Here is a 22,992-nt window from a genome sequence, read left to right as displayed (position 1 = left end):
GGTACTTTGAGCTCGTTAAGGTGTTTTGTGTCAGATCAACGGTACTTCGAGCTCTTTACGGTGTTTTGTGTCAGACCAGCGGTACTTCGAGCTCTTTACAATGTTTTGAGTCAGACCAGCGGTACTTTGAGCTCGTTAAGGTGTTTTGAGTCAGACCAGCGGTACTTTGAGCTCGTTATGGTGTTTTCGTTCAGACTGGTGTTTGATCTGAACTTGTTGATTTTTGTCCAGGTTGAAGAAGATGCCTCAGTCAATGCCTGAATTCGCTCTGACCAGAAACTATTTGGACTTGATGGTGGAGCTGCCATGGAACCAGAGCACCAAAGGTTAACTTTAATCTGCGTCTCTCAGATTGAACGTTTCATTAGAACCCTGTCTGATTTGGATCTTCACTGAGCTGAGTGTCTTATCGAGTTCCAACTGTAAATGTGATGTTTTCAGTGAAGCTGACATGAAACGTTCAGTCTTCCGTTGCAGCAGCATTGTCTGCTGACTTCATGCAGCTCTGACTGGAACAGAAATCTGCCGTTAAATAAAACAAATTCAAAGAAATAATTGAAATCTGAGGAACGTCTTTAATCCAGTCGTCCACAGATTTGTCCACCTGTCTCACTGAGGCGCTGATTTTCAGACTGCCTGGACATCAGCGCCGCTCGGACACAGTTGGACAACGATCACTACGCCATGGACAAGCTGAAGAGACGCGTCCTGGAGTACCTGGCTGTGAGACAGCTGAAGACGTCTCTGAAGGTGAGTGTCTCGGAGCGTGAGGACGAGCTGCAGGGTTTTCAACGTGTCTCCTGCCGAGTGGCCATGAGACAACATGGTGTGGTTTTATAGTGACGCTCCGAGCAACTTGCTTCATTTCAAGTCTGAACCCAGGACTCTGAAGCAGAGATGTAATGAGATCCCCTCTGAAATCAAATATTTATTCTTATTTATTTATTTGAGTTGAGATTTGATGTCCTCAGAAACGTCTTTTTATTCATGATTTGTGGTCCAGCTTGTAAGAAACTCCAGATTCCTGCTGACACCTCACACACAGACATCTTCAGGTGAGAAAACGCACCGTGACATGTTTTTGTTTTCTGCTGCTGCTATGGTGTTTTCAGGGCCCCATCCTGTGCTTTGTCGGACCCCCAGGAGTCGGGAAGACGAGCGTGGGACGCTCCATCGCCCGGACTCTGGGACGAGAGTTTCACCGGATTGCTCTGGGAGGCGTCTGTGACCAGTCGGACATCAGAGGACACAGGTACGCTTGGAGTCAGGTGGACGGGCTGTAAAGACCCTCACCTGATGGGGAGTCTGGGTTTTCCAGGTCGGGTATCTGAATCCTGACCTCTGCAGGTCCAGAAAGGATTTTAAAAGGAGACCGTTTTGATCTTCAATCTTCTTTAGCTTTAAACATCCCAAACTCCAGGACAGATGATCGAGACTGGCTTTACGTCTCACACTGACAGACAGAGCTGCTATGAACTGTCAACATGGACGTTAAAGACGTGCTCAGAACGGGCCAGCTGGAAACCTTCACCACTCACTTCAACCACCTGAGCCTCCACCTGCCTCTGATTTAAGGTCTGATGGAAAGAAAGGGTTGAGGTTCTGCAAAGACCCGTCTTTATTTGTGCTGTGGACTGATGAGGACAGAACACCATGAGGACTGGTGAATATGAAGGACATGAGAGGGAGACGGTGTCCCGAGCTGACAGGAAGTTCTTGAAATATTCCAGCTCCGTGATTTTTCTGTAGGAAGGTCCATTAAGACCAGAACACGAGTGATGGGGAAACGTGACTCAGTAAAGAGAAGAGACGACGGACAGTACGAGCAGGAGGACACCTGCTGGACGGACAGAGCGCAGCATGAAGACAACAGAGCGGACGCAGAACCTGTGAAGATTTGGGTCAAATTAACTGATATTTATTAGAATCGATCAGGCAGGAACGCCACACAAACGGAAAGACAACAGCAATGACCTCAGAGAAGCAGCAGCTGATGTCCGTCAATCTGAGAAGGGTCAAAGGTCATTTAGAGTCTTTCGTTCTGCAGAAAGAATACTCACACATGGAAACATTTAAACAGCTGATTCACCCTGAAGGTCAGACCTTGCAATAACTCTACAGGCCTCAGTCAGCAGGTCTAAGGTCAAAGACCTGGACCTGGGTCCTATTTTTTTAAGGTTCATATATACAGGTAGTCACAAGGACTCATTTTCAAGAGGGACCTGTTGGGCTTGGGCCCGGGGGAGCAGATGGTGGGGGTTAAGGGCCTTGCTCAGGGGCCCAGAGCGGGGAAAATGAGGGTGGAGGCAGGTGTGGGTTTTTCACCTTTTTCACCTACATTTTTAATGTTGTCAGTGTGGGGAGTTGAACCGGCGACCTTCCGATCACAGGCCCACCTTCTCTAACCTCTGCGCCACTGCCTCCTTGTTCTCTGTGTTCTTGTCATCGGTAACTGAAACCTGTTTGAGTCTTTGAAATGAGGTTCTGGAGGCAGTTGCTCAGTGGTTCTGGTTCTGGTTTTGTCTCCAGGCGTACGTACGTCGGCAGCATGCCCGGTCGAATCATCAACGGTCTGAAGACGGTGGGCGTACGTAATCCCGTCTTCCTGCTGGATGAGGTGGACAAGCTGGGGAAGAGTCTTCAGGGCGACCCTGCAGCCGCTCTGCTGGAGGTCAGAGGTCACGGCCCATTTAAAAACCCAAATCTGTGGAAGTTCTAGTTGTTTTTTTGTTCCGGTCTCCTGCAGTGTTACATTTAAAGGTGTCCCTCTGTCAACCATTAGGTTCTGGACCCGGAGCAGAACCACAGCTTCACAGATCACTACCTCAACGTGGCCTTTGACCTCTCCCAGGTGCTGTTCATCGCCACTGCCAACACCACAGGCACTATCCCCCCGGCGCTGCTGGACCGGATGGAGGTTCTGCAGGTTCCAGGTGAGCCAGACGTGTGGGCCACCACAGTCAGAGCAGATGTGGACCCGTCCAGAACGTCTTGTGTTGAGGGACGTTTTCTGAACAAACGGCCCGTGAGCTTCAGGTTGACCCCGATCGTTTTCAGGGTACACCCAGGAGGAGAAGGTGGAGATCGCTCACCGTCATCTGATCCCAAACCAGCTGGAGCAGCACGGCTTGACTCCTCAGCAGCTGCTCATCCCTCACGACTCCACCAAGGACATCGTCAGCAGGTACTTCCTGGCAGGCCGCACCTCTGGGTGGACGTCTTCCTGAGATGACTGACAGCTGTCACTCACACCGACCTGACCTGGATAATCTGGAACACGACCAGTAAAGACCTGACCTCTGACCTCACTGCAGGTCAGAGGTCAGGCTGCTGGATGTGCCGGTCTGTAAAGGTTCAGGTGGGATCTGTCGGGTGTTTCAGGTACACTCGGGAGGCGGGCGTTCGCTCGCTGGAGAGGAAGATCGGAGCCGTGTGTCGAGCCGTCGCCGTGAGAGTCGCCGAAGCTCAGAAAGTCCCGGAGACGCCGAGGTCTGAGTCATCGCCGCCGCAGGATGGTGAGTCCAAAGTTTGAGTTCACTCCTCAGAAACTGACGCTCGAGGAGGGAATGCATATCGCCCGCCGCCTTTAATGATCCCAGTGCTCTGTTAGAGCTCAGAGGACGAGGAGATTGGGAGTAACAGGAGTGTGATTACAGCCTGGCACATGTCATGACAAAGTTTACTGAACTTGAACTGAACTTGGACTAATGTATCCCTACGTCGTGTTTTTTTTTTCACGGGTGGGCGTGGTCCCAAACACCTGCGATAAATGAGGGACCACTGTATGTGTTTGTGCTTCAAGGAGAGAAACCGCCATGTCTTTTGTGTTATGAGGCAGCGGTGGTCGTCAGAGTACAATGTCGACATTTTGACACCAAACACGTATGTCAAAGTGGGCCTTCGACCGTAATGTTATTTTGAGTTTATTATACTTATTAAATGTCTTTTATTATATTATGTTAAATTTGTAGCGATGTATTTGGGATTTCAGGTTTATGTGTTTATGCAGTCAAATGTTTATAATAATACCATCTGTCATTAGTTGGATGTTTGACCCTTGCATGGCTGTGCAGCCATTTGTTTTTTGTAAAATGCTACACCGGTCACGTCTTAGCAGCGCACAATTGTTGGACCATTCTGCCCCTTTTAATTATGACAACAAAGTTTTGAACAAAGTTAATGTCATAACTTTTTTCTTATCACTTTGATAATTGATTTATGGAGTAATGTGGGTTTCATAACCTGGCAAGTTAAAAGGTTTTAAGTTATAACAGCAGACATATTTTTCTACATCCATGCAAATATACAAATGTGTAATAGTTGTAAGTTGAATAAGTAAAAAGTTCAGTTATTTAACATTAAGGGGTAGTTGTGTTTATTTTACATTACATTTAGTTACATTTATACTGTCTTACAGTTACATCTGGCCCTTTGAGTGCAACCATTATGCTGATGTGGTCCTCGGTGGAAATTAGTTTGACACCCGTGCGGGCCTACAGACTGATCTGAACCTGCCGGGACTCCTTCAGCTCGATCCTAACAGACAGTGTTAGTAAGACGTCTGAACGAAGTTACTGTTACCTGTGTTTTTAATTATTGCTTGCACTTTAACTGTTGTGTTATAGTCACTGTTCAGATCGTAACTGTGTGCTGCCTTGCACTTTGAACCCATGGAAGTGGCTGTAATCCTTCGTACCGTTGTTTTGATTCTTCTTTTGTGGCGTGCACGGCTGACCTCTTGGCCACGTCACCTTTGGAACAGAGATCTTGATCTCAGTGGGTTCTATCAGCCAAATGGTGGTGATGATGATGATGTTGACCCAAACAACAGAACTAACTCGCTTTGTTGGAAGGAGGCGGGCGATAAGCATTCCTTCAGGAACTCTGGTCTTTAATGAAAGGAAAATGTTCAGAATCGTTGGGTTTATTTTGTGCAGATGATCAGATGCGGTTTGTTTCTCAGATAAAGCGGCGCCGCCTGAGATGCCCATCGTCATCGATCACGTCGCCCTGAAGGACATCCTGGGACCGCCGTTGTTTGAGATGGAGGTAACGACATCAGCAAGGGTTCTGATGGACCTCCAGAGGTCTTCAGATCAGAGTCAGACACAGGAAACTTCCCGGAGCTTCCATTTGTTTTCCCCTCACTGCCTCCTCTTCCTCTGATGATGATGAACTCGGTCCAAACCAGTCTTTCCGGTGGTTTTGTACCTGTGCAGGTCTCAGAGCGGCTCACACTGCCCGGCGTGGTTCTGGGTCTGGCCTGGACCCCGCTCGGGGGGGAGATCATGTTCGTGGAGGCCAGTCGGACGGAGGGGGAGGGTCAGCTGACTCTGACGGGTCAGCTGGGCGACGTGATGAAGGAATCAGCTCACCTCGCCATCAGCTGGCTCAGAGCCAACGCCAGAACCTACCGACTCACCAACAGTGAGTTCTGCCCGAGTGCTCGGTGAGAAAACCCGGAGCGTACGGTGTACCATGAACATGTTTGTCTTTGGGCAGTGGTGGGCGGTTCTGATCCGCTGGAAGGGACGGACATCCACCTCCACTTCCCTGCTGGAGCCGTCACCAAGGACGGCCCCTCTGCTGGCGTTACCATAGTAACGTGCCTGGCCTCTCTGTTCAGCGGCCGTTTGGTCCGATCTGACGTGGCCATGACGGGAGAGATCACGCTACGAGGGCTGGTTCTGCCGGTGAGTTCTGCAGTCAGAGTTCTGTCTGATCCAGTACGGGTCAGGGGTTGGAGGTCATTAACACCCAGAGGGCGTGGCCTCAGCAGTGACATCACATCCGTAGGCTCTTTGTTGACTCAGCTGGAGTCAAGACCGTGCGCTGCTTGAGTCATTGATCGGATCTGAAAATGTTCTTCTGCAGGTGGGCGGGATCAAAGACAAAGTTCTGGCAGCGCATCGAGCCGGAGTCAAACGGGTCATCCTCCCCAAACGCAACGAGAAGGACCTGGAGGAGCTTCCCGCTAACGTCCGATCCGACCTAGACTTTGTTCTGACCGGAAATCTGGAGGAGGTTCTGAACGCCTCCTTTGACGGTGGGTTTCCAGGGACAAGCGGGAGACGATCGGACCCTCAGCTCAGCAGTAAACTATGAAGGAGGCCAGAGAGACGGGCCGAGGTCCAAACGACAACAAAATCCTGACCCATCTGAAGAATCCAACCCGGTTCTGGTCTGGCTGCCTGAGTGGTGGCCTCTTTATTTTCTCATGAACACCTGAAGACTGACGTCGTGTTTTAGATCAAATCCTGAACAGAATCAGTTTAAAGGTGGCGTTTTCACATTAATCTGTATTCAATTCAGTTTATTCGTATAGCGCCAAGTCAGAACAGAAGTCGTCTCGTTAATATTAACGTGTTTAATATTAATGTGTTTAATATTAATGTGTTTAATAAAATGTGTTTGATATTGGTCTGTAACTGACTGAAGGATCTAATCGTTCAACAAGAACATCCAACTGTGATTTCTGAACAGCTTCCTCCTCTTTGTTTAAATAAAGGTTTTAATTTGTCAAACCTTTTTAAAACTCTGTGCTCTGAGAATCAGGATTCCTTATTCAGGTTTCATTAATCAGGATTCCTTAATCAGGTTTCATTAATTGGGTTTCATTAATCAGGATACCTTAATCAGGTTTCATTAATCAGGTTTCATTAATCATGATTCATTAATCAGGTTTCATTATTCAAGTTTCATTAATCAGGATTCATTAATCAGGATTCATTAATCGGGTTTCATTAATCAGGATTCCTTAATCAGGTTTCATTAATCATGATTCATTAATCAGGTTTCATTATTCAAGTTTCATTAATCAGGATTCATTAATCAGGATTCATTAATCGGGTTTCATTAATCAGGATTCCTTAATCAGGTTTCATTAATCAGGTTTTAGAAATCAAATTTCAATAATTAGGATGGATCCATGTTTTCAGAGTTAATGTTGGGTTGTAGTTAGTGGTCCAGCCAGCAGGGGGCACTGTTCACACCCCAGGTGGACCGAGCCACCAGAATCCGACCATCAAGGGGGTCACTGGTGTCCATGTCCGGCAGCAGTCAGTCATTGGACGGGGGACGAACACCCTGGACAGATCTCCACACAGCAGGGATCAACATGAGACAACCTGTGTTCAGAGTTTCTCCAAATTGTCTGCTGGACAACGTCCTCATGTCCCTGCGTAGAGACAAACGAGACAATGACCACTCACACCTAGGGACAGTTTAGTTACCGTGAACCCAACAAGGATGTTTTTGGTCTGTGGGAGGAAACTGGAGAAAACCCACAGCACGGAGAACGTAAACTCCAGAAAGGTCCCCGGTCGGGATTCGATCCGGCAACCTTCTCGTTGAGAGGCAGCAGCTTTGCCAGAATCCAAAAGAAATTTTAAAAACCAACAAGTGGACTTATGTTCTGTTCCCATCCTGGAGGCTTTATCAGCTCAGAACGTATGGAGTGTGTGGAAGTCCACTTCTGGAATCGGACGAGAAGTGAAACATCTTCAGCTACAGAACAAAATCCAGTTTTGTTTTTTAACCTTCTTTGGACTTACCATGACCCCGAGGACATGACCAGAACATGCCGACAGTTCAAGTTCCTGGTATTCAGTTAAAGGGATAGTTTAGACATTCTGAAGGGTGGGTATCTGGAAAGGGCATCAATATCTTACCTGAAGCAGATGGTTCAAAAACTGGAGAATCAGTTTTCTAGTGGAAACGGCAGGGGTCAAAGGTCAAACATCTCCAGGCTCATTCATATTTACCACCAGCCAAGGACCAGGACCAGTCTGTGGATCATTTGGTACTGGGCCACACAGAAATTATTAAGTTTGCTTAGAAATATGGTGGTAGGTCAGGTGTGGTTCTGCTTATCCACTAACAGCAAATATAGGAACTAAGTTTTTGTTTAGCAGACAAGTGTTTTTCCCAACTACGGAAATGTTAGCTGAACCAATTAGCTTCCGCTAACTTGAATTTTTATGTTTATTCTGAATCAAAGACAACAACGCTCACAAGCAGCGCTGCACACGTGCATCATGTGTGCATGTAGCATCTTTAGCATTTTGAGTCCTGTCCACCTGTTATGAAGGACAACTGGTGTGGATTGGCTGAACTGACACAAATGACTCCACCCACCTTCAGATCAACCAATAGAATCAAACATTGACTGGTCCGTCTTCAGCTGGAAGGAGATGCTGAGTGACGGTCGCCTTAGCCGTTAGCGTCCACTTGTTTTTTTAAACCAGTTATCAAAGCTTTTTGTTTGACTGTGCCCACCACTGGTAATAAATATAACAAAATGTTTTACTTACGTTGGTCTGCGGGGGCTTTTATTTTGAAGAATGACCACTTTTGTTCGCGTCTCATCCCTCGACTCGGCTGAAATGTTTTTACATTCGTACAAACATGCAGGTTCATTTTCCCTGGTAGAATTTAACATTCGTATCAGAATATAAACGTTCCTGTGGTCTGAGGGTTGAAACGTTCTTTGAAAACTTTGTAAGATCAAGAACGATAACAAGAAGCTCCCACGCTGCTACTTCTGAACCAAAACAAACCAGCGCTGCTGAGACCCCCACCCCTGGGTCCTAAAAACCATGGAAACGAGTGAAGAAGTGAAAAAAAGCTGCAGGTATAAAAAAGATAAATTTATTTCACGACAAATTAAAACAAAGAAGTCGTGGTGTTCGAGGGAGAGTAGCAACATTAATGAGACTCCATCTGAAGAGGGACAGATGACCTTTGACCCTCGACAGACAAAAGAACAGAGTTTCACACAGAAGGACAACAATAACAACCCAACTCTGGAGAAAAACCTTCAGAAGAACAACAACTTGGCCTTTTAGCTTTTTAAACTACAAACACTGAAGTTTAGCCACAAGTTTTACATCTGCCTTTTAATTTTTTTAATTCAATACAAAAAAAGTGATCATTAAATCTCTATTTAGTAATAATCTTATCGTTTAAACCGTAGAACTGTTTGGTTCCAGGTTGGGTGTTGGGTCAGAGGTTAAGAAGGGCAGACGAAGCAGAACCGACAGGAAAGAGAAACAAAAAGAAAAGTTGATTTCCTGACAAACGAGGAGTTTTGGCTCCTTTCATACAAAAACAAACTAAAATGGTTAAAAAGAAACAAACTGATCAAATAAAGCCGCAACAGAACCATGAAATGTAGTGTTGTTCCTCTTCTATATTCTGATGAACGTGTTCCTCGCGGTCCTGAAAAAGGGCGTTAACACGTGAAGAACCAGAACCAGAGCTGACGTAGTGTCAATGGACCGAGTCCATCTCAGACAGTCCCAATCCTGCTCCGGCTTTACATCTGAACAAAACAAAAGCTAGTTTCTGAGAGCTTTTGGGGCGTCCACGTGGACTTGCAGCTGTGAGGACGCAGAGATATGAGGACATGGAGACGTGAAGAGGACCGAGGACAAACAAAACGAGACAGGAAACCAACTGCAGAGGAAACAGAACGGGCTCCGAGACGAAGACGGAGCGCTGAACGGAGCGTGGCGTGAGCCTGAACGCCTCCTCAGTCTGAGTCCGGGTTCTGAGACATGCACGAGCCTCACACGCTGTTTGTCTTTCACTCACCCCCCTCACCCCCCGGCTGTCGCTGCTGCCCAATCACAGTCCAGTTCCTTGTGTTGGGGGGTCAGCGGGGTCTTTGACTTGGACCTGGGTCCTCGCCGCCCTCAGCACATGGAGATGGTGACATTGATGCCCAGGTTGCCGTTCTCGGCGAACAGCTGTGCGATGGACGTGTCAAACACCAGGCAGTCGCTGTTCATGATGGCCGTGGCGATGCCCTCGTGGATGGAACGGGGCGTGGCCTCCCAGGTCAGGCGGCGCCGGTGGCCATTCAGCTCCAGCCGGTAGGCGAAGTTCTCGGCCTGCTTGCGGGTGCCGATGAGCTGCACGATGGCGAAGAACTGCTGGTGTCCATCGTACTTCTCCTGCTTCTCCAGGACCAGCATGAAGTGGAAACCGAAGCAGGACTGCATCATGACCCAGTCCACGGCGCCGGGCAGGTTGATGTCCGTGGCCAGGAACACGATGTCCTCGCCCTGAACGCACACAGACCAGTTTGTTCAGTTCTTACTGCAACAGGAAGTTGATTTTAGCTCTTCTAAAACACACGTTTACTTTAAAATGATTAATAATTAATAATTATCTTATGAACCTGTTGATTTACCTGAAACTTGAAATTTAGTTTAGTTTAGTTTCAACTAAAACTACAGTCTTAATTCTAATGAAGCAGATAGATCCTGGAACAGAGAATAACTGCTTACAAAATATTATTAACTGTTAGATCTGAGAATTTAATATTTTATTCTGCATTATTTTTATTTGCTGTCACTTTTTAACCACCTGTAAGATGCAGCTTTCAATGTCCCTGAAGGAATCAAGAAACTTCCATCTAACCCGACCCGCCCCGAGACGGACGACGACCCGCCGTGAGACGAAGACCTGCGGTGAGAGGGACACTCAACCCCACCATGAGAGGGACTGACCTGCAGTGTGGTGATGGACTTGTGTTGGTGCATCAGGTGCGGCATGACGGCGTCCAGGGAGCCCTGCCACTTGCAGGAGGCCCCTGGGCAGGGGCAGGAGTACGGCCTGAACTCACACAGCTCCTCGTGCTCCGTCTTGTCGGTGTGCGGCAGCGTGACCTCGCAGCCCGACGAGGCGTATTTGCAGGGGAAGAGGACGGAGTTGGCCACCTTCTCCATGGCCAGGTTCCTGATGGAGCCCAGGGGGCCTCTGCAGGTGGGGCAGCACGTGAGCTTGGGCCGGCAGTTGGAACACACCTGAGACAAAACCAGGAGATCCAAATTCCTCAGTGTTTCAGGAAGAAGAGGGTTCCATATTGACCCCCCCAGATAAAGAGTCATTCTGTAGCTTTTCTGGATGGTACGTACCAGGTGCCCTGACTGACACTGCAGGATGGGGGGAAGAACATAGTCGAAGCAGACGGGACACTCGAACAGGCTGGCCAGGTCGCTGTTGGAGGCGGTGGTGCCCGACAGGGTGGGCACGCGCTGAGAGGGGGGGCACTTGGATGTTCCTGTGGGCAGCGCGGTGGCGGTCTGACGACTCATTTCTGACAAACAGAGGTGGAAAACACAAAGGTTAAAAACAACAACAAGATTTTATACTTTCAATTAGAATTGTTAAAAATGAGAAAAGATGTGTCTGTAGACGACCGTGTGTGGGGAAACGGGTGCGGCTTCATCAGAGTACGTCTCGTTGGTTTCATCTTTAATAAGTTTAGATTTCAGTCAGGAAATCAAATCAGTAAGACAGAAAAATAAATTCAGGATTATTATGCACAACAACAACAACTGTTCGTGTCTGTCAGCAGGCTGGTCTTTAAAGATCAAGCTCCTCTGCTGCAGATGTTCGCATGTTCCAGCTGCTGAGTAAAAACGCCTCTAAAGCACTAAAATTACAGCTAGCACGCTAACAGGACAAGGACTAAGTTAGGCAGGCTGAGGGTCAGTCAGCGTGCACGTCCAACAGTCACGGTCCAGTTCTTACAGCTCAGGTAGCCGAGTCTGATCCTGATCCTGGTTTGAGACGAGCCAGCTGCTGGTAGTTCGGGTTTTGATTTAATCAAAGCAGACTTCATGATGGGAGGAAGTCTAAATGTAGTTTCCAACAGAGGATTCGCGCCTCGCTGAAGGAACAAGACGAGTTTATTAATTTACACTATAAAGTACTATCAAGTCACAAAGTTAAAACGAAGCGGTCGTCTTCTTGATCAAACACTGAAGTGTCTCAGATCATCTGAAGTTCCTCAAAATGACTCAAATCTTTGTTCTTCAGCAAAACAGAGCGCACGACCCGGACCAGCAACTATTCTGAGAGTATTTAGACGTCAACAGTTGGTGCGTTTCAGACTGATGGGAGGACAGAGGTGGAGGACGGAGGAAAAAAGAGGACAGAGAAGGTGAAGGGGAGAGGGACAGTGAAGAATGGAGAAGGTGGAGGACGATTACAGAGGAGGAGAGGAGGACGGGGAAAAGGATGGAGGAGGATGAAGGAGGTGGAGGACAGAGGAGGTCGACAACAGAAAAGGTTGATGGAGGAAGAGGAGGTGGAGGATGACAAAGGAGTAGAGGGTGGAGGACAGAGGAGAAGGAGGATGGAAATGAGACATGTCAGCTTGTAGTCGAGGGGTGGAGGGGGAACACCAACACTCACCTTCGTCCATAAGATTTTCAAATTAGGCCTTGGTCTGATCCTGAAATGTGGGGACCTCTGAAAGACAAAAACAAAATCAGAAACCACCTGAACAGGTGTTGGACCGTCCACAGGTAGACCAGCTGAACGCTTTCAGAACCGTCTGATCAAAGTTTGACGTCGTCTTGTGGTTTACAGAATATTTATCTGAAACCGTCGCATCCTGCTCAGGCAGCCTTTATGAACCTGAGTCCTGCTGCACCATTAATCCATATTTTATCAAAATAAAAGCTTCATTCGTCTCTTGGCTGTCACTTTTCTTTCTGCTTCTCCTCAGCACTGAGTTCAAACAGACGTCCATTTATTATTGCATTAAAGTTAAAACAAAACCCCTGAACAGAGAAACCATGCATCCATTATCTTTACCCACTTCTTCCTTTTCGGGCCACAGGGGTCACTGGTGCCCATGTCCAGCAGTCTCTGTGTGAGAGGCAGGGGACACCCTGGACAGGTCTCCAGTCCATCACAGGGACACAGAGACAAACAACCATTCTCTCTCTCACTCACACCTAGGGACAATTTAGAGCTACCAATCAGTCTAACATGCATGTTTTTGGTCTGTGGAAGGAAACTGGAGTACCTGGAGAAAACCCGCGCATGCACGGAGAGAACATGTAAACTCGATCCTGAAAGCTCCAAGACCAAGACATAGATGGAGAAGATCCATGTAGCCCCCTGTGCCACATCACTCACACCTTTAAAAATAAAATAAAACCCACAAACTGACGCTGTTGCCCCAAACACAGGATCATGTTTCCTCCTGCTGCTGCCCAGTTAGGAACTTTGTGACAGAACAGCTTCAGTTGTAGTGAAGGGAAGAGGGCAGAGTCTGTGCAACAGGAAACAGATCTCCAACCAGTCAGAAGAGCCACTGCAGTCCAAGAAACAACCAACACAACTCTTATGTTGACTGAAAGTTCCCTCAAACGAGCCCATCAGGTCCGAGCGGGACTGAGAAGGAACAAGACGATCGCACAAACGTTAATGATGGAAAACAAAGCCTGGTCCTGATGGTGATCTACAGGAACATGGAGGAAGATGGTTTTCTCTTCCTCTACAGTCAGGTTGGTGTCTCTGCTGATTTTAAGACCGTTAACCTAAGCAGACAGTCAAACTGAGCATGCTCAGTTGCACTCTTCCCTCTTGTCCCAAACAGACGCGTCTTTCTCCTCCCAACCCTTACAGACTTGCTGCTGCCTCGCTGCACTTCTGTTTTCACAGATCAGACCTCCCCCTCTCCTCTCCGGGCCTCTTTACTTTCCTGCAGAGTTATGTCAGAGGAAGGTCTGCATATTTCAGCCCCCCCGCCCCCGTGTAAGGCTGTGGTTGTGTAAGTGTCAGATTTCAGCCCCGTCGAGTCGAGCTGCAGGCTGTACCACCAGCTGCCCTCGCTGACACTTGGTTCTGTCCCTAAATGGACTCATGGAAAACATGAAATGTTTTCATTCTAAATATTCAAGCTCGTTAAAACCTCTGGGTGTGGACAGTCTTTCAAATCCTTACATTTGACATTTTTATTTTCTACAACCAATTAAGACCATTTTAATAATTTGTTCTCTCACACATGCCGACTTCTCAGTAAACACATCCATCCATCCATCCGTTATCTTTTACCCACTTCTTCCTTTTTGGGTCGCGGGGGGTCACTGGTGCCCATGCACAGTAAAAACACAGAACTAAGTGAGTCAACTCAAACGTCGATCTCCACCAGCGTCGTCTTCACATCAGATCCCAGCGGCTAACAGCGCCAGTCTCCAGCAGTTGGCGTCTCATTGACAGCAGTCTCAATTGCAGCAGCTCTGCATCGGACCCCGACGGCTGCGGATTCTACCGGCCGGGTTTTGAGACCAACAGCTGTGACTGTAAATGACAATACTGCCCCAAATTTCCTGTGCTCCTCTAAGTTTTCCCAGCAGTGGTTCTTCTATTGGAAAGTCAGACACAGCAACAGAACAGTTTACAACTTGAGCAACATCTTCTACAGTGGAGCTTGAAAGTTTGTGAAGACTTTAGAGTTTTCTATATTTCTGCATAAATGACGTGAAACATCAGATTTTCACAAAAGTCCTAAAAAGTAGAACCCAGTTAAACAAATTAAGACAAAAATATTATACTTGGGTCATTTATTTATTGAGGAAAATGATTCAATATTTCATATTTGTGAGTGGCAAAAGTATGTGAACCTAAAGGATTATCAGTTAATTTGAAGGTGAAATTAGAGTCAAGTGTTTTCAATCCCTGGGATGACGATCAGGTGCGAGTTTGATTTAAAGAACTGGGATCTATCAAAGTCTGAACTTCACAACATGTTTGTGGAAGTGTATCATGACCTGAACAAAGGAGGTTTCTGAGGACCTCAAAATTAGAGTTGTTGATGCTCATCAGGCTGGAAAAGGTCACAAAACCATCTCTGAAGAGTTTGGACTCCATCAATCCACCGTCAAGGCAGATTATGTACGAATGAAGGAAATTCAAGACCATTGTTAATCTCCTCAGGAGTGGTCAACCAACAAAGATCACTCCAAGAGCAAGGTGTGGAATAGTCGGTGAGGTCACAATGGTGCCCCCAGTCCATTTACCCACCCACCCCCTCGGTTTTACCAAGGGGGGTCCATCTGTGGTGTCTGTGGGTTTTGTCTACCTGGTGTTAAGGTCCCCTCAGATCTCAGGAAAACGTTTCATAATAATCCCGACGCACAATGAGACTAACCCGTTTAAATAAAGGTTGAATGTAAAAAAATAAAAAATCTGTGAAAGTTTGTGATGTTGAATAAATAAAATTAAACCCGATGTCTTCATTTTCAAGAACACACGATGTTTCACATCATCAACAGTTCAAGTCACATAGCTTGAATTACATACTGTCCAGATAGCAGTACCCAGGGGAGGCCACACCTAGTCTGTATGGTTCACCTAAAATCCACAAACAAGGTGTACCTTTAAGACCTATTGTTAGCATGATTAACTCTGTCACTTACAATGTTTCCAAATACCTGGCGTCTGTGCTCATCCCTTTAGTTGGCAGCTCAGAACACCACATACAGAACACCATGGACTTTGTGGATAAGGTGAGGGATGTCATCATGGAGACTGATGAAACAATGGTCTCTTTTGAAGTCTCATCACTTCCTGATGTCTTCATTACTTCCTGTTGATGATGCAGTAGAGGTGGTCAGTTTAAAATTAAAATCAGACACCACTCTGAGCAGCAGGACCACGCTTTCCACAGAACTGTGTCAACTCTTGAAACTGTGCCTGCAGTCAACCTACTTCACATATGGGGAGCAATATTATAGGCAGAAACATGGGTGTGCTATGGGGTCTCCAGTTTCTCCTATTGTTGCCAACCTGTACATGGAGGAGGTAGAAAAGAGAGCCTTGACGTCCTTTTCAGGGACACCACCAAGTCATTGGTTCAGGTATGTTGACGACACCTGGGTTAAAATTAAATCTCAGGAAGTCCAACATTTTACTGACCACATCAACTCTGTGGATAAATACATCAAGTTCACACGAGAAGATGTAAAAAATGGCAGGTTGGCTTTCTTGGACTGTGAGGTCGCAGTCTCTGATAGAGGACATTTGCAAACTGAGGTGTACCGCAAACCCACCCACACAGACCAGTATTTGCAGTTTGACTCCCATCACCCTTTGGAGCACAAGTTAGGAGTCATCAGGACTCTGTACCACAGAGCAGACAGCGTCCCCACTAACTCGGGAGCCAGGCAGAAGGAGAAATCCCACACAAGACAGGCTCTAGAGCAATGTGGATATCCTGACTGGGCCTTCCTGAAAGCAGAGAAGAAACCCAAACAGGACTCCAGTCAGCCAACAGGTGAAAAGGAGGAACCCAGACCCAGACCAGTGGTCATTCCGTATGTTGAGGGAGTATCAGAGAAACTGAGACATTTATTTTCTAAACATAACGTCCCAGTGGCTTTTAAACCCCAAAATACATTAAAGACTGGTTCATCCCAAAGATCCAGTCCCCCGGCACAAACAGAGTAATGTTGTGTATGCTGTTCAGTGTCAGGAGGGCTGTGATCAGTCTTACATCGGGGAAACTAAACAGCCACTGGCCAAAAGGATGGCCCAGCACAGAAGATCAACATCATCAGGCCAGGATTCTGCGGTCTACACTCATCTCCAGGCCAGCGGTCACTCTTTCAAGGATGAGGATGTTCACATCCTGGACAGAGAGGAACGATGGTTTGAGAGAGGAGTAAAGGAGGCCATCTTTGTGAAAGGAAACCGTCCATCATTAAACAGGGGTGGAGGCCTCCGGGTTCAACTGTCCCCCTCTTACAATGCTGTGATTGCTAGTATCACTCAGCCCTCTGTGAACAGTAAACAGCCATCAGTGTGCTAATGATCCATTGTTAGACTGATGGTCCTTCTTGAGCATGTGATCAGCTGGTTTTGGTTGTCAGCAGCAAAACTGGTTGATCCACTCCGAGAAGGTGCTATTTAAGAGACTGAGCTGAAAACAGCACCTCAGACTGAGGAAGTCGCTCGGATGAGAGATGAAACGTTTCTACAATTTTTTTGTTTTGTTTATTTGAATGTCCAGAGGACCAGATTTAACTTTTAGATTTTTCTACCTGGATTATTGAGCATGCATCAGGATGTCCAGATAGCTTCTTTACATCTCCCACCACCATGAGAAATACTGTTTATTATTGTTACTGTTATTATTTAGCGCATTTAGTATGTTATAGCCCAGCACCACGCGTGATATACGCCTACCTCATTCAATAAATAGCGATAATAGAACTAGATCCGACCGGCATCTCTTCCCAACACGGATGTCAGTCACAGCAGCTACATTCCAGCGTAGATCAACTACGAGAACCAAAATATATTCCACCACCAGTCGAAGCACAGAAAGCAGTAGGTTATACTCCGGCATCATTGTTGTTGATAGAAATATGCCATTGGTCCGCGCGTGCGTGAAATATACGCCCGAAGTGCGCATGTGATTTTACACCTCTGCGGGCCATTTCACACTTTCAGCACGAGGTCAAACAGAAAACATCCACTCTGAGAGGTGGGTTGAGAAACCTCTGGATTCAAGGGGGGGAGACGATGTTGCGTAAACGAACAGCCGAACCACAAAGAGAAAGGTGCGGTTTCACTCAAAATGCGTGCCGTGTAAACGGCCCCTGAATGCAGTCATGTAAACAAAGACTTTTTTCCCTTGAATCAACATCCAAAAAACTACATTTCCCCCACCATGTCCGTGTAAAGGGAGCCTCAGAGTGGAGATTTTCAGGGGAACCCCCCAGCGGAGGTGTGAAATGCTCCGCAACTGTGAAGTTGCGCATGCACACTACAGCATCCTGGCCAGTAAAATCTCGTTTGCAGTTGGACTATGGGGATATTATTTGTATGAACGCCCCAGCCGCCTCCATGTACAAGCTGGATCTTGCTCATCATGGAAAATCCAAAAAAGATTAAAGGCAAAAATAACTGGACTTCTATTCTGTAGCTGAAGATGTTTCGTTTCTCATATGAGGAGCTTTCTCAGTTCAAAGAACAGAGTGTGGGGTTCAAGTTATAACGCTGTGGTGTTCTGTCAGCTAGATACACATGCAGATTGACCTTTCACTCCACACAGTAGAGGATTGTTAGGGTCTTTGTTAGTCTGATTTAGGGCTGAACAGTTAATTGCATTTGCAGTAATATTGCAATATGCTAAAGATTTTCTAATCGCTAAGGCTGCAGTTTGAATGGTCACGTGATCTGGTTATGCGACTTGCGAGTGAGTGGAGCAAAGCAGAGCAGGAAGTGGGAGAAGTCAAAACTGCATTTTAACCAGTTGCATAACGGCATCAGGCTCGACAGAAGCTGATACATCGGAAAGTTACCAAAGAGGGGCAGCACGTCCGTTGTTTTTGAATTATTTTGGCAAAAAAAAAGAAGACGCTGCGCAATCACATGTATTGTGCAGAACCTGCCTTGTTGCTACCTCTCCAAGTAACGCCACAAATCTTTATCAACATTTAAAAAAACATCACAAAGCCATTAGTTGCATGACTAGAATGCCAATGACCAGTACTTCAACTTCAAGTAAGCAAAGTACCAGTCGACAGGGATCACTGACCGGACCGTTTGAAGGTATTACTCCATATGAACACAATTCAAAACGGCACGTGGAAATAACTCGAGCAATAACTGAGTTCATAACAAAAGACATGATGCCCATTAATATAATATAGTGACCAAGCCTGGGTTTACGGTTTTGGCAAACAATAGATGAGCGGTACAGAATGCCCTCGCGCACACATTTTAGCCACGTTGCTATCCCGGAGCTATACAAAAAAAATGCAAAAACAGTTGCAGCAGAGCTGAAAACAGTGGAGTTTTTTGCAACTGAAACAGATTAATTTATTGTTTGTGTTCGTTGAAAAAATACACGAGAAGACTGAAAAATAATCGCATATTAAATTGGGGTTAAAAAAATAATTTAAAAAAATCGCAATTAGAATATTTTCCAAAGTCGTTCAGCTCTAGTCTGACTCACAGATGGGCCACTCCGGTCACATGAAGAAAGGTCTTGATTGGTGTGGAACTGACTGGGCATCAGGTCTAAAGTTGCATTATAGGTTCTTGAAAGCCAAAATCTGAGACCTCCTGCTGTTTAAAGTTGGTTTCTCTTTTTATGTAGATGGCGTCTTTCAACACCCCCCATCCCCCCTCAAAGCATCTGTCTTCTCAGTCCAAAAGGCGAACATTTTGGTTCTCAACCAAGAAGTAAAACGTCTTCAGCTACAGAATAGAAGTCCAGTTGTTTTTGCCTTTAATCATTTTTGGACTGACCATGTCCTGGATGACTGAGAATCTTCACCATGTTTATCATGGAGCTCTGTGATTCATAAAATGTAAGCCTCACACACACGTCTGTACTCTATACACTATGGTAAACTGACAATTTTCTACCTGCAGACTTCTACACTGGTACATGTTCATTTACAAATTCTTCCTCAGTCTGCTGCCTCATGATCCAAATTCTATGATGTCGAAGACAGTTCGGTCACAGCCGACATGCTCAGGATTTTATTTCATTCAGTGTACCTTCAGAGAGAAGCTTTCCATTCTTTTAGCTGAACATCCCGTCTTTCCACTGCAGGAAAAACAGCAAGCTGTAAACAGCTTGTTACCATGGAGACATGACACCCAGCAGGAAGAGAAAAGCAAAAGGCAAGCCCACCCCAAACACATCCACACAAAAGACTCACACTATCAATCTAAACACACACACACACACACGCAGGAGAGCAAACTGGACCTCCCTCCACCATCAGACTGCACAGGAGCAGCCTCCATCATCAGCATCAGTCCAGATACACACCCTGCTCATCCTAAACACCAAACAAACGCCCGGCGTTCTAACATAGCAACATTTTGGCTCACGTCTGCAGGAAAACTGCACCTGGAAGGTAAAATCAGGTCTATGAAGGGAAATATGAGGCAAACCTTTCAAAGTCCAGATACTTATGACCCATTGGGCTCAACCTCAGAAGGTTTGTTTCAAACAACCCCTGCCATCTAAAAGCCTAGCCCAGAGTCACGCCTTGTGCATGCAAAGTGCACAGGTGGTCAGGTGACAGGTGAAGCAGAGGGACGGCTCACAGAAAATTCAAATTTCAGACAAACCCTGTTCTGAGCCTTTAATCCACAGGTTATGGATCAGACTTCTGTTTCAGCATCTAATTCTAAAATGTCTGATCACACAAAAAATAAAAACATAAACCTGAGTAAATCCCGTTCTGCAGGACTCATTTTGTTCTGTAATGAAACCAGCAGAACATCTGAAGTTTGGCTTTTTATTTGCACAGAAGTAGTCTAACAGCAGTCAGCTGACTAATCACATTAAACAACCAGTTTTAGATAATCTAATGATTCTGCTAACATGGCCCTGCATGTCCAACACATCTGATAGATAACCCTGGTTCTGAAACAGACAGACACAGCATCAGAACCAAACCACATCCTGTTTCACACTTTCATCCAACCATGAGGCCCAGGAGTGACTTTTTGTTCAGGTGGTCCACCAGGAGAACGTCTAACTGTTCCCATGCCAGCCGAAAGAGCAGCGCCCTGGTCTTCTTCGGGGTCTTCTCTCATTTGGACAACAAATGAGCTAAAATCTTTCAAACTTAATGCTCTGAGGGAAACAGTCATTTTAAGGCAGAAATATGGCAAATGACAATTTTTAATTATTTTGTTCTGTGCAAAGGACTACCACCTGTGCTATATATTTGTTTAAATATCACCCTTATGAACATAATCAAGTTAATAAAGACAAAAACTTTCAGTGTCAACTGTAAGGAGTTTGATCACTTTAGTTATATTTTTGACACGTGAGCTTTTACACTACGACGGTTATGTTTGAAAATGTCGTCATTTGTTTTTCACATTTGACCATTATTAATTATTAAGTTAGAAAACTATTAAAACTGAAACCTAGGGGAAACAATGTTACCAGATGTCTGAACCTCCTCACAGGACTACTCCTGCAGCCTGACAGTACACCACTGGGTCTGAAGATGGCTGCCACAACAAGCACCAACAACCGTGCAGCCGCAACTGAGGGTCCAACCACCTCGACGATGGAGGCGTGTGACAGTGCTCGTCCATCGAAAGACAGGTCGTCCATCACAGGAAAAAACACAAATAGAAATACAAAGAAATAAAAACATCAGTTTCAAACCCAAAACCATCCCAGCATCCAGTCCTGCCAGATGATCTAAAGAAAAAGGACAAAAAGACGTCCAAGACAGACAGCATGTGGTGAGATGTGAGAGCCTTCAGACCTTATCCGATGAGCTCAACACCTCTCTGGCTCATTCAGGACAGGTGGACAGTGATCACATACACACCTTCAGAGAAAACAGCCTGTAACACTGAGGACAAATGGACAGAAGAGTAAATCTATCCTGAGCTTCAGGATCAGACGGTGTCCCCAAGTCCGTTTCTCCTTAGGTTCTGTAGCTGGTCTCAGAGTCTGACATTAGCCATCTGTGAGCCTACAGCACCAAACAAAACAACCAGGACCTGTCAGTGTGACCAACACCCGTCATCCCAACAGTGATGATGAGGATGTCTCAGAGTCCATCCTGACCAGTTCGTTTACAAACTCACCTCTCACCTGGACAGAGAGCACAGGTGAGGTAAGGGCGGTTTCATCCATTTTGGATGCATCCATAGCTTCCTGTAGCAGAAACCCTCACCTTTTCTTTACCTAATCACCTGTCGAACAGCTGACCTCATCACAAACTTCAGGTTCAAGGAAATTAATGATTTTCACAAACCATCTACTACATGTAAACAAAACACAGGTGTTCTTGTAAACAACTAATTCTGTAGTTCCTACGGGACAAGCTCGGTTCGGCCTGATGCCACGGTGGTGAGGTTAGGATTAATCACGACTTGCTTCAGTTAACCAAATGTGACCAGAAACCTGATCCAAGAACCAGGCTGGTTCCTGCTGAGCAGAGGGGAACTGTCCCGGTGGGTCGGTGCAGACAGTCGGCGAAGCTCTAACCGACACACAGGCCCCGTCCTCTGGATGAAAATGTCCAGGTGGTTCGGTGTAGACAGACACACAGGCCCCGTCTTCTGGATGAAAATGTCCAGGTGGTTCGGTGTAGACAGCCGGTGAAGCTCTAACCGACACAGGCCCCAATCCTGCCGCTAACCTGCAGCATCCTGCGCTACAAGCTAGCTGCTCTGTCGGTGGAAACGGGATAAAAACGAGAACCTGGGTGTTTTACACAAACCTTGAGAGAAGTGTAAATCCCAGCGGTTCTTTTCAAGGCCGGTCAGTCTGTAAAACATCCCAAACAAGTCGACTTTTAACCGGATAAACAGCTTCTTAGCAACGGCGGCGTTAGCACCATGCTAACAGGGAAGCTAACGTCTGCTGTTGTTTTGACCGACGGACTCTGGACTCAGAAAGCCGATGTTCGACCGAACCAGACCCACCGCCTTACCTCGGAACCACCGTCCTGGAGCTCACAGGGGGTAGATAAGTGGATTTACGGTGCGGGGATGAACGCAGGATCCCTGGTGGTCGTCTCTCCGTCTTTCCTCCGTCTGCTCCGTGTAATCATCGGTTCCGCCGCTCCTGAAGCTCCGAGCAGACCCAGAACGCGCTCAGTTATTTGTGTCGGGAGCGCGCCGCGTGACTTCAGAGGCGTTGTTAGGATGTGCAAACAAGGGGGCCCAGCCCACCCGGAACAGAGAGCGGTTCTTTGGTACTTTATCCAACTTATTCCTGGGGACTCTACTGTTTAAATGATTATGGGTCCAACTTCCTGTCAGACATGGAAAGTAGCAGTGAGCATTGATTAACCATGGTAGCGGAGCACGAACTGTGGTTTATTTGAAAATAATTTGCAAAGCAAATATGTTCTTGTTTAGTATTTTACTTTGTTTTACAGCACCCTGATTTATTGTTTTATAACACTACATTTATTTTAACTGCGTTTTATTGTAGTTTATTGTTATTATTGTTATTTTTGTCTGGAACAGGTCCCTCTTGTAAATGAGTCTTTATAAATAAAGTTTGAATGAATGAATGAATGCATTCAGTTTGGCAGATAAAACACTCTTTTTGTTTTGTTCATATTTATTTAACAAATATAAAGTTTACTAAAATAACCTTGCAGAGTTCTGTTGTGCTGTTCGTGTCTGCACGAAAAACCAGACCAAACTAAATCAGTTTGGAACATGGACCCAAAA

The 22,992-nt window shown here is 46.2% G+C and overlaps 2 protein-coding genes across 2 annotated transcripts in view; one reads left to right on the top strand and one right to left on the bottom strand.

The window, feature by feature from the left end:
• lonp2 (lon peptidase 2, peroxisomal) overlaps nucleotides 1–6,336 on the top strand; it is a 16,495-nt gene extending 10,159 nt beyond the window's left edge. Inside the window, exons 7-17 of the mRNA XM_037682589.1 lie at nucleotides 232–326; nucleotides 632–750; nucleotides 1,113–1,252; nucleotides 2,530–2,671; nucleotides 2,783–2,933; nucleotides 3,058–3,184; nucleotides 3,382–3,515; nucleotides 4,964–5,049; nucleotides 5,220–5,427; nucleotides 5,503–5,693; nucleotides 5,875–6,336. Of these exons, the coding sequence (XP_037538517.1) occupies nucleotides 232–326; nucleotides 632–750; nucleotides 1,113–1,252; nucleotides 2,530–2,671; nucleotides 2,783–2,933; nucleotides 3,058–3,184; nucleotides 3,382–3,515; nucleotides 4,964–5,049; nucleotides 5,220–5,427; nucleotides 5,503–5,693; nucleotides 5,875–6,105 (1,624 nt within the window). The 3' untranslated portion in view covers nucleotides 6,106–6,336. The remainder of the gene's footprint in view (nucleotides 1–231; nucleotides 327–631; nucleotides 751–1,112; nucleotides 1,253–2,529; nucleotides 2,672–2,782; nucleotides 2,934–3,057; nucleotides 3,185–3,381; nucleotides 3,516–4,963; nucleotides 5,050–5,219; nucleotides 5,428–5,502; nucleotides 5,694–5,874) is intronic.
• A 2,291-nt stretch (nucleotides 6,337–8,627) lies between these two features.
• On the bottom strand, nucleotides 8,628–22,420 carry siah1 (siah E3 ubiquitin protein ligase 1). The gene is made up of 5 exons (XM_037682588.1): nucleotides 22,242–22,420; nucleotides 12,208–12,264; nucleotides 10,923–11,104; nucleotides 10,515–10,811; nucleotides 8,628–10,067 (listed from the first exon to the last, which is right to left on the bottom strand). Exons 2-5 carry the CDS (start codon nucleotides 12,215–12,217, stop codon nucleotides 9,696–9,698), a joined length of 861 nt encoding a protein of 286 aa, XP_037538516.1. The 5' UTR covers nucleotides 12,218–12,264; nucleotides 22,242–22,420; the 3' UTR covers nucleotides 8,628–9,695.
• Nucleotides 22,421–22,992: the final 572 nt, after the last annotated feature.

Source organism: Nematolebias whitei, chromosome 10 (assembly GCF_014905685.2).
Source record: "Nematolebias whitei isolate Nwh7 chromosome 10, NemWhi1, whole genome shotgun sequence".
NCBI classification, from domain to species: domain Eukaryota; kingdom Metazoa; phylum Chordata; class Actinopteri; order Cyprinodontiformes; family Rivulidae; genus Nematolebias; species Nematolebias whitei.
Note: the sequence above shows the minus strand (reverse complement) of the source record. Positions and strands in the feature narration are given on the sequence as shown.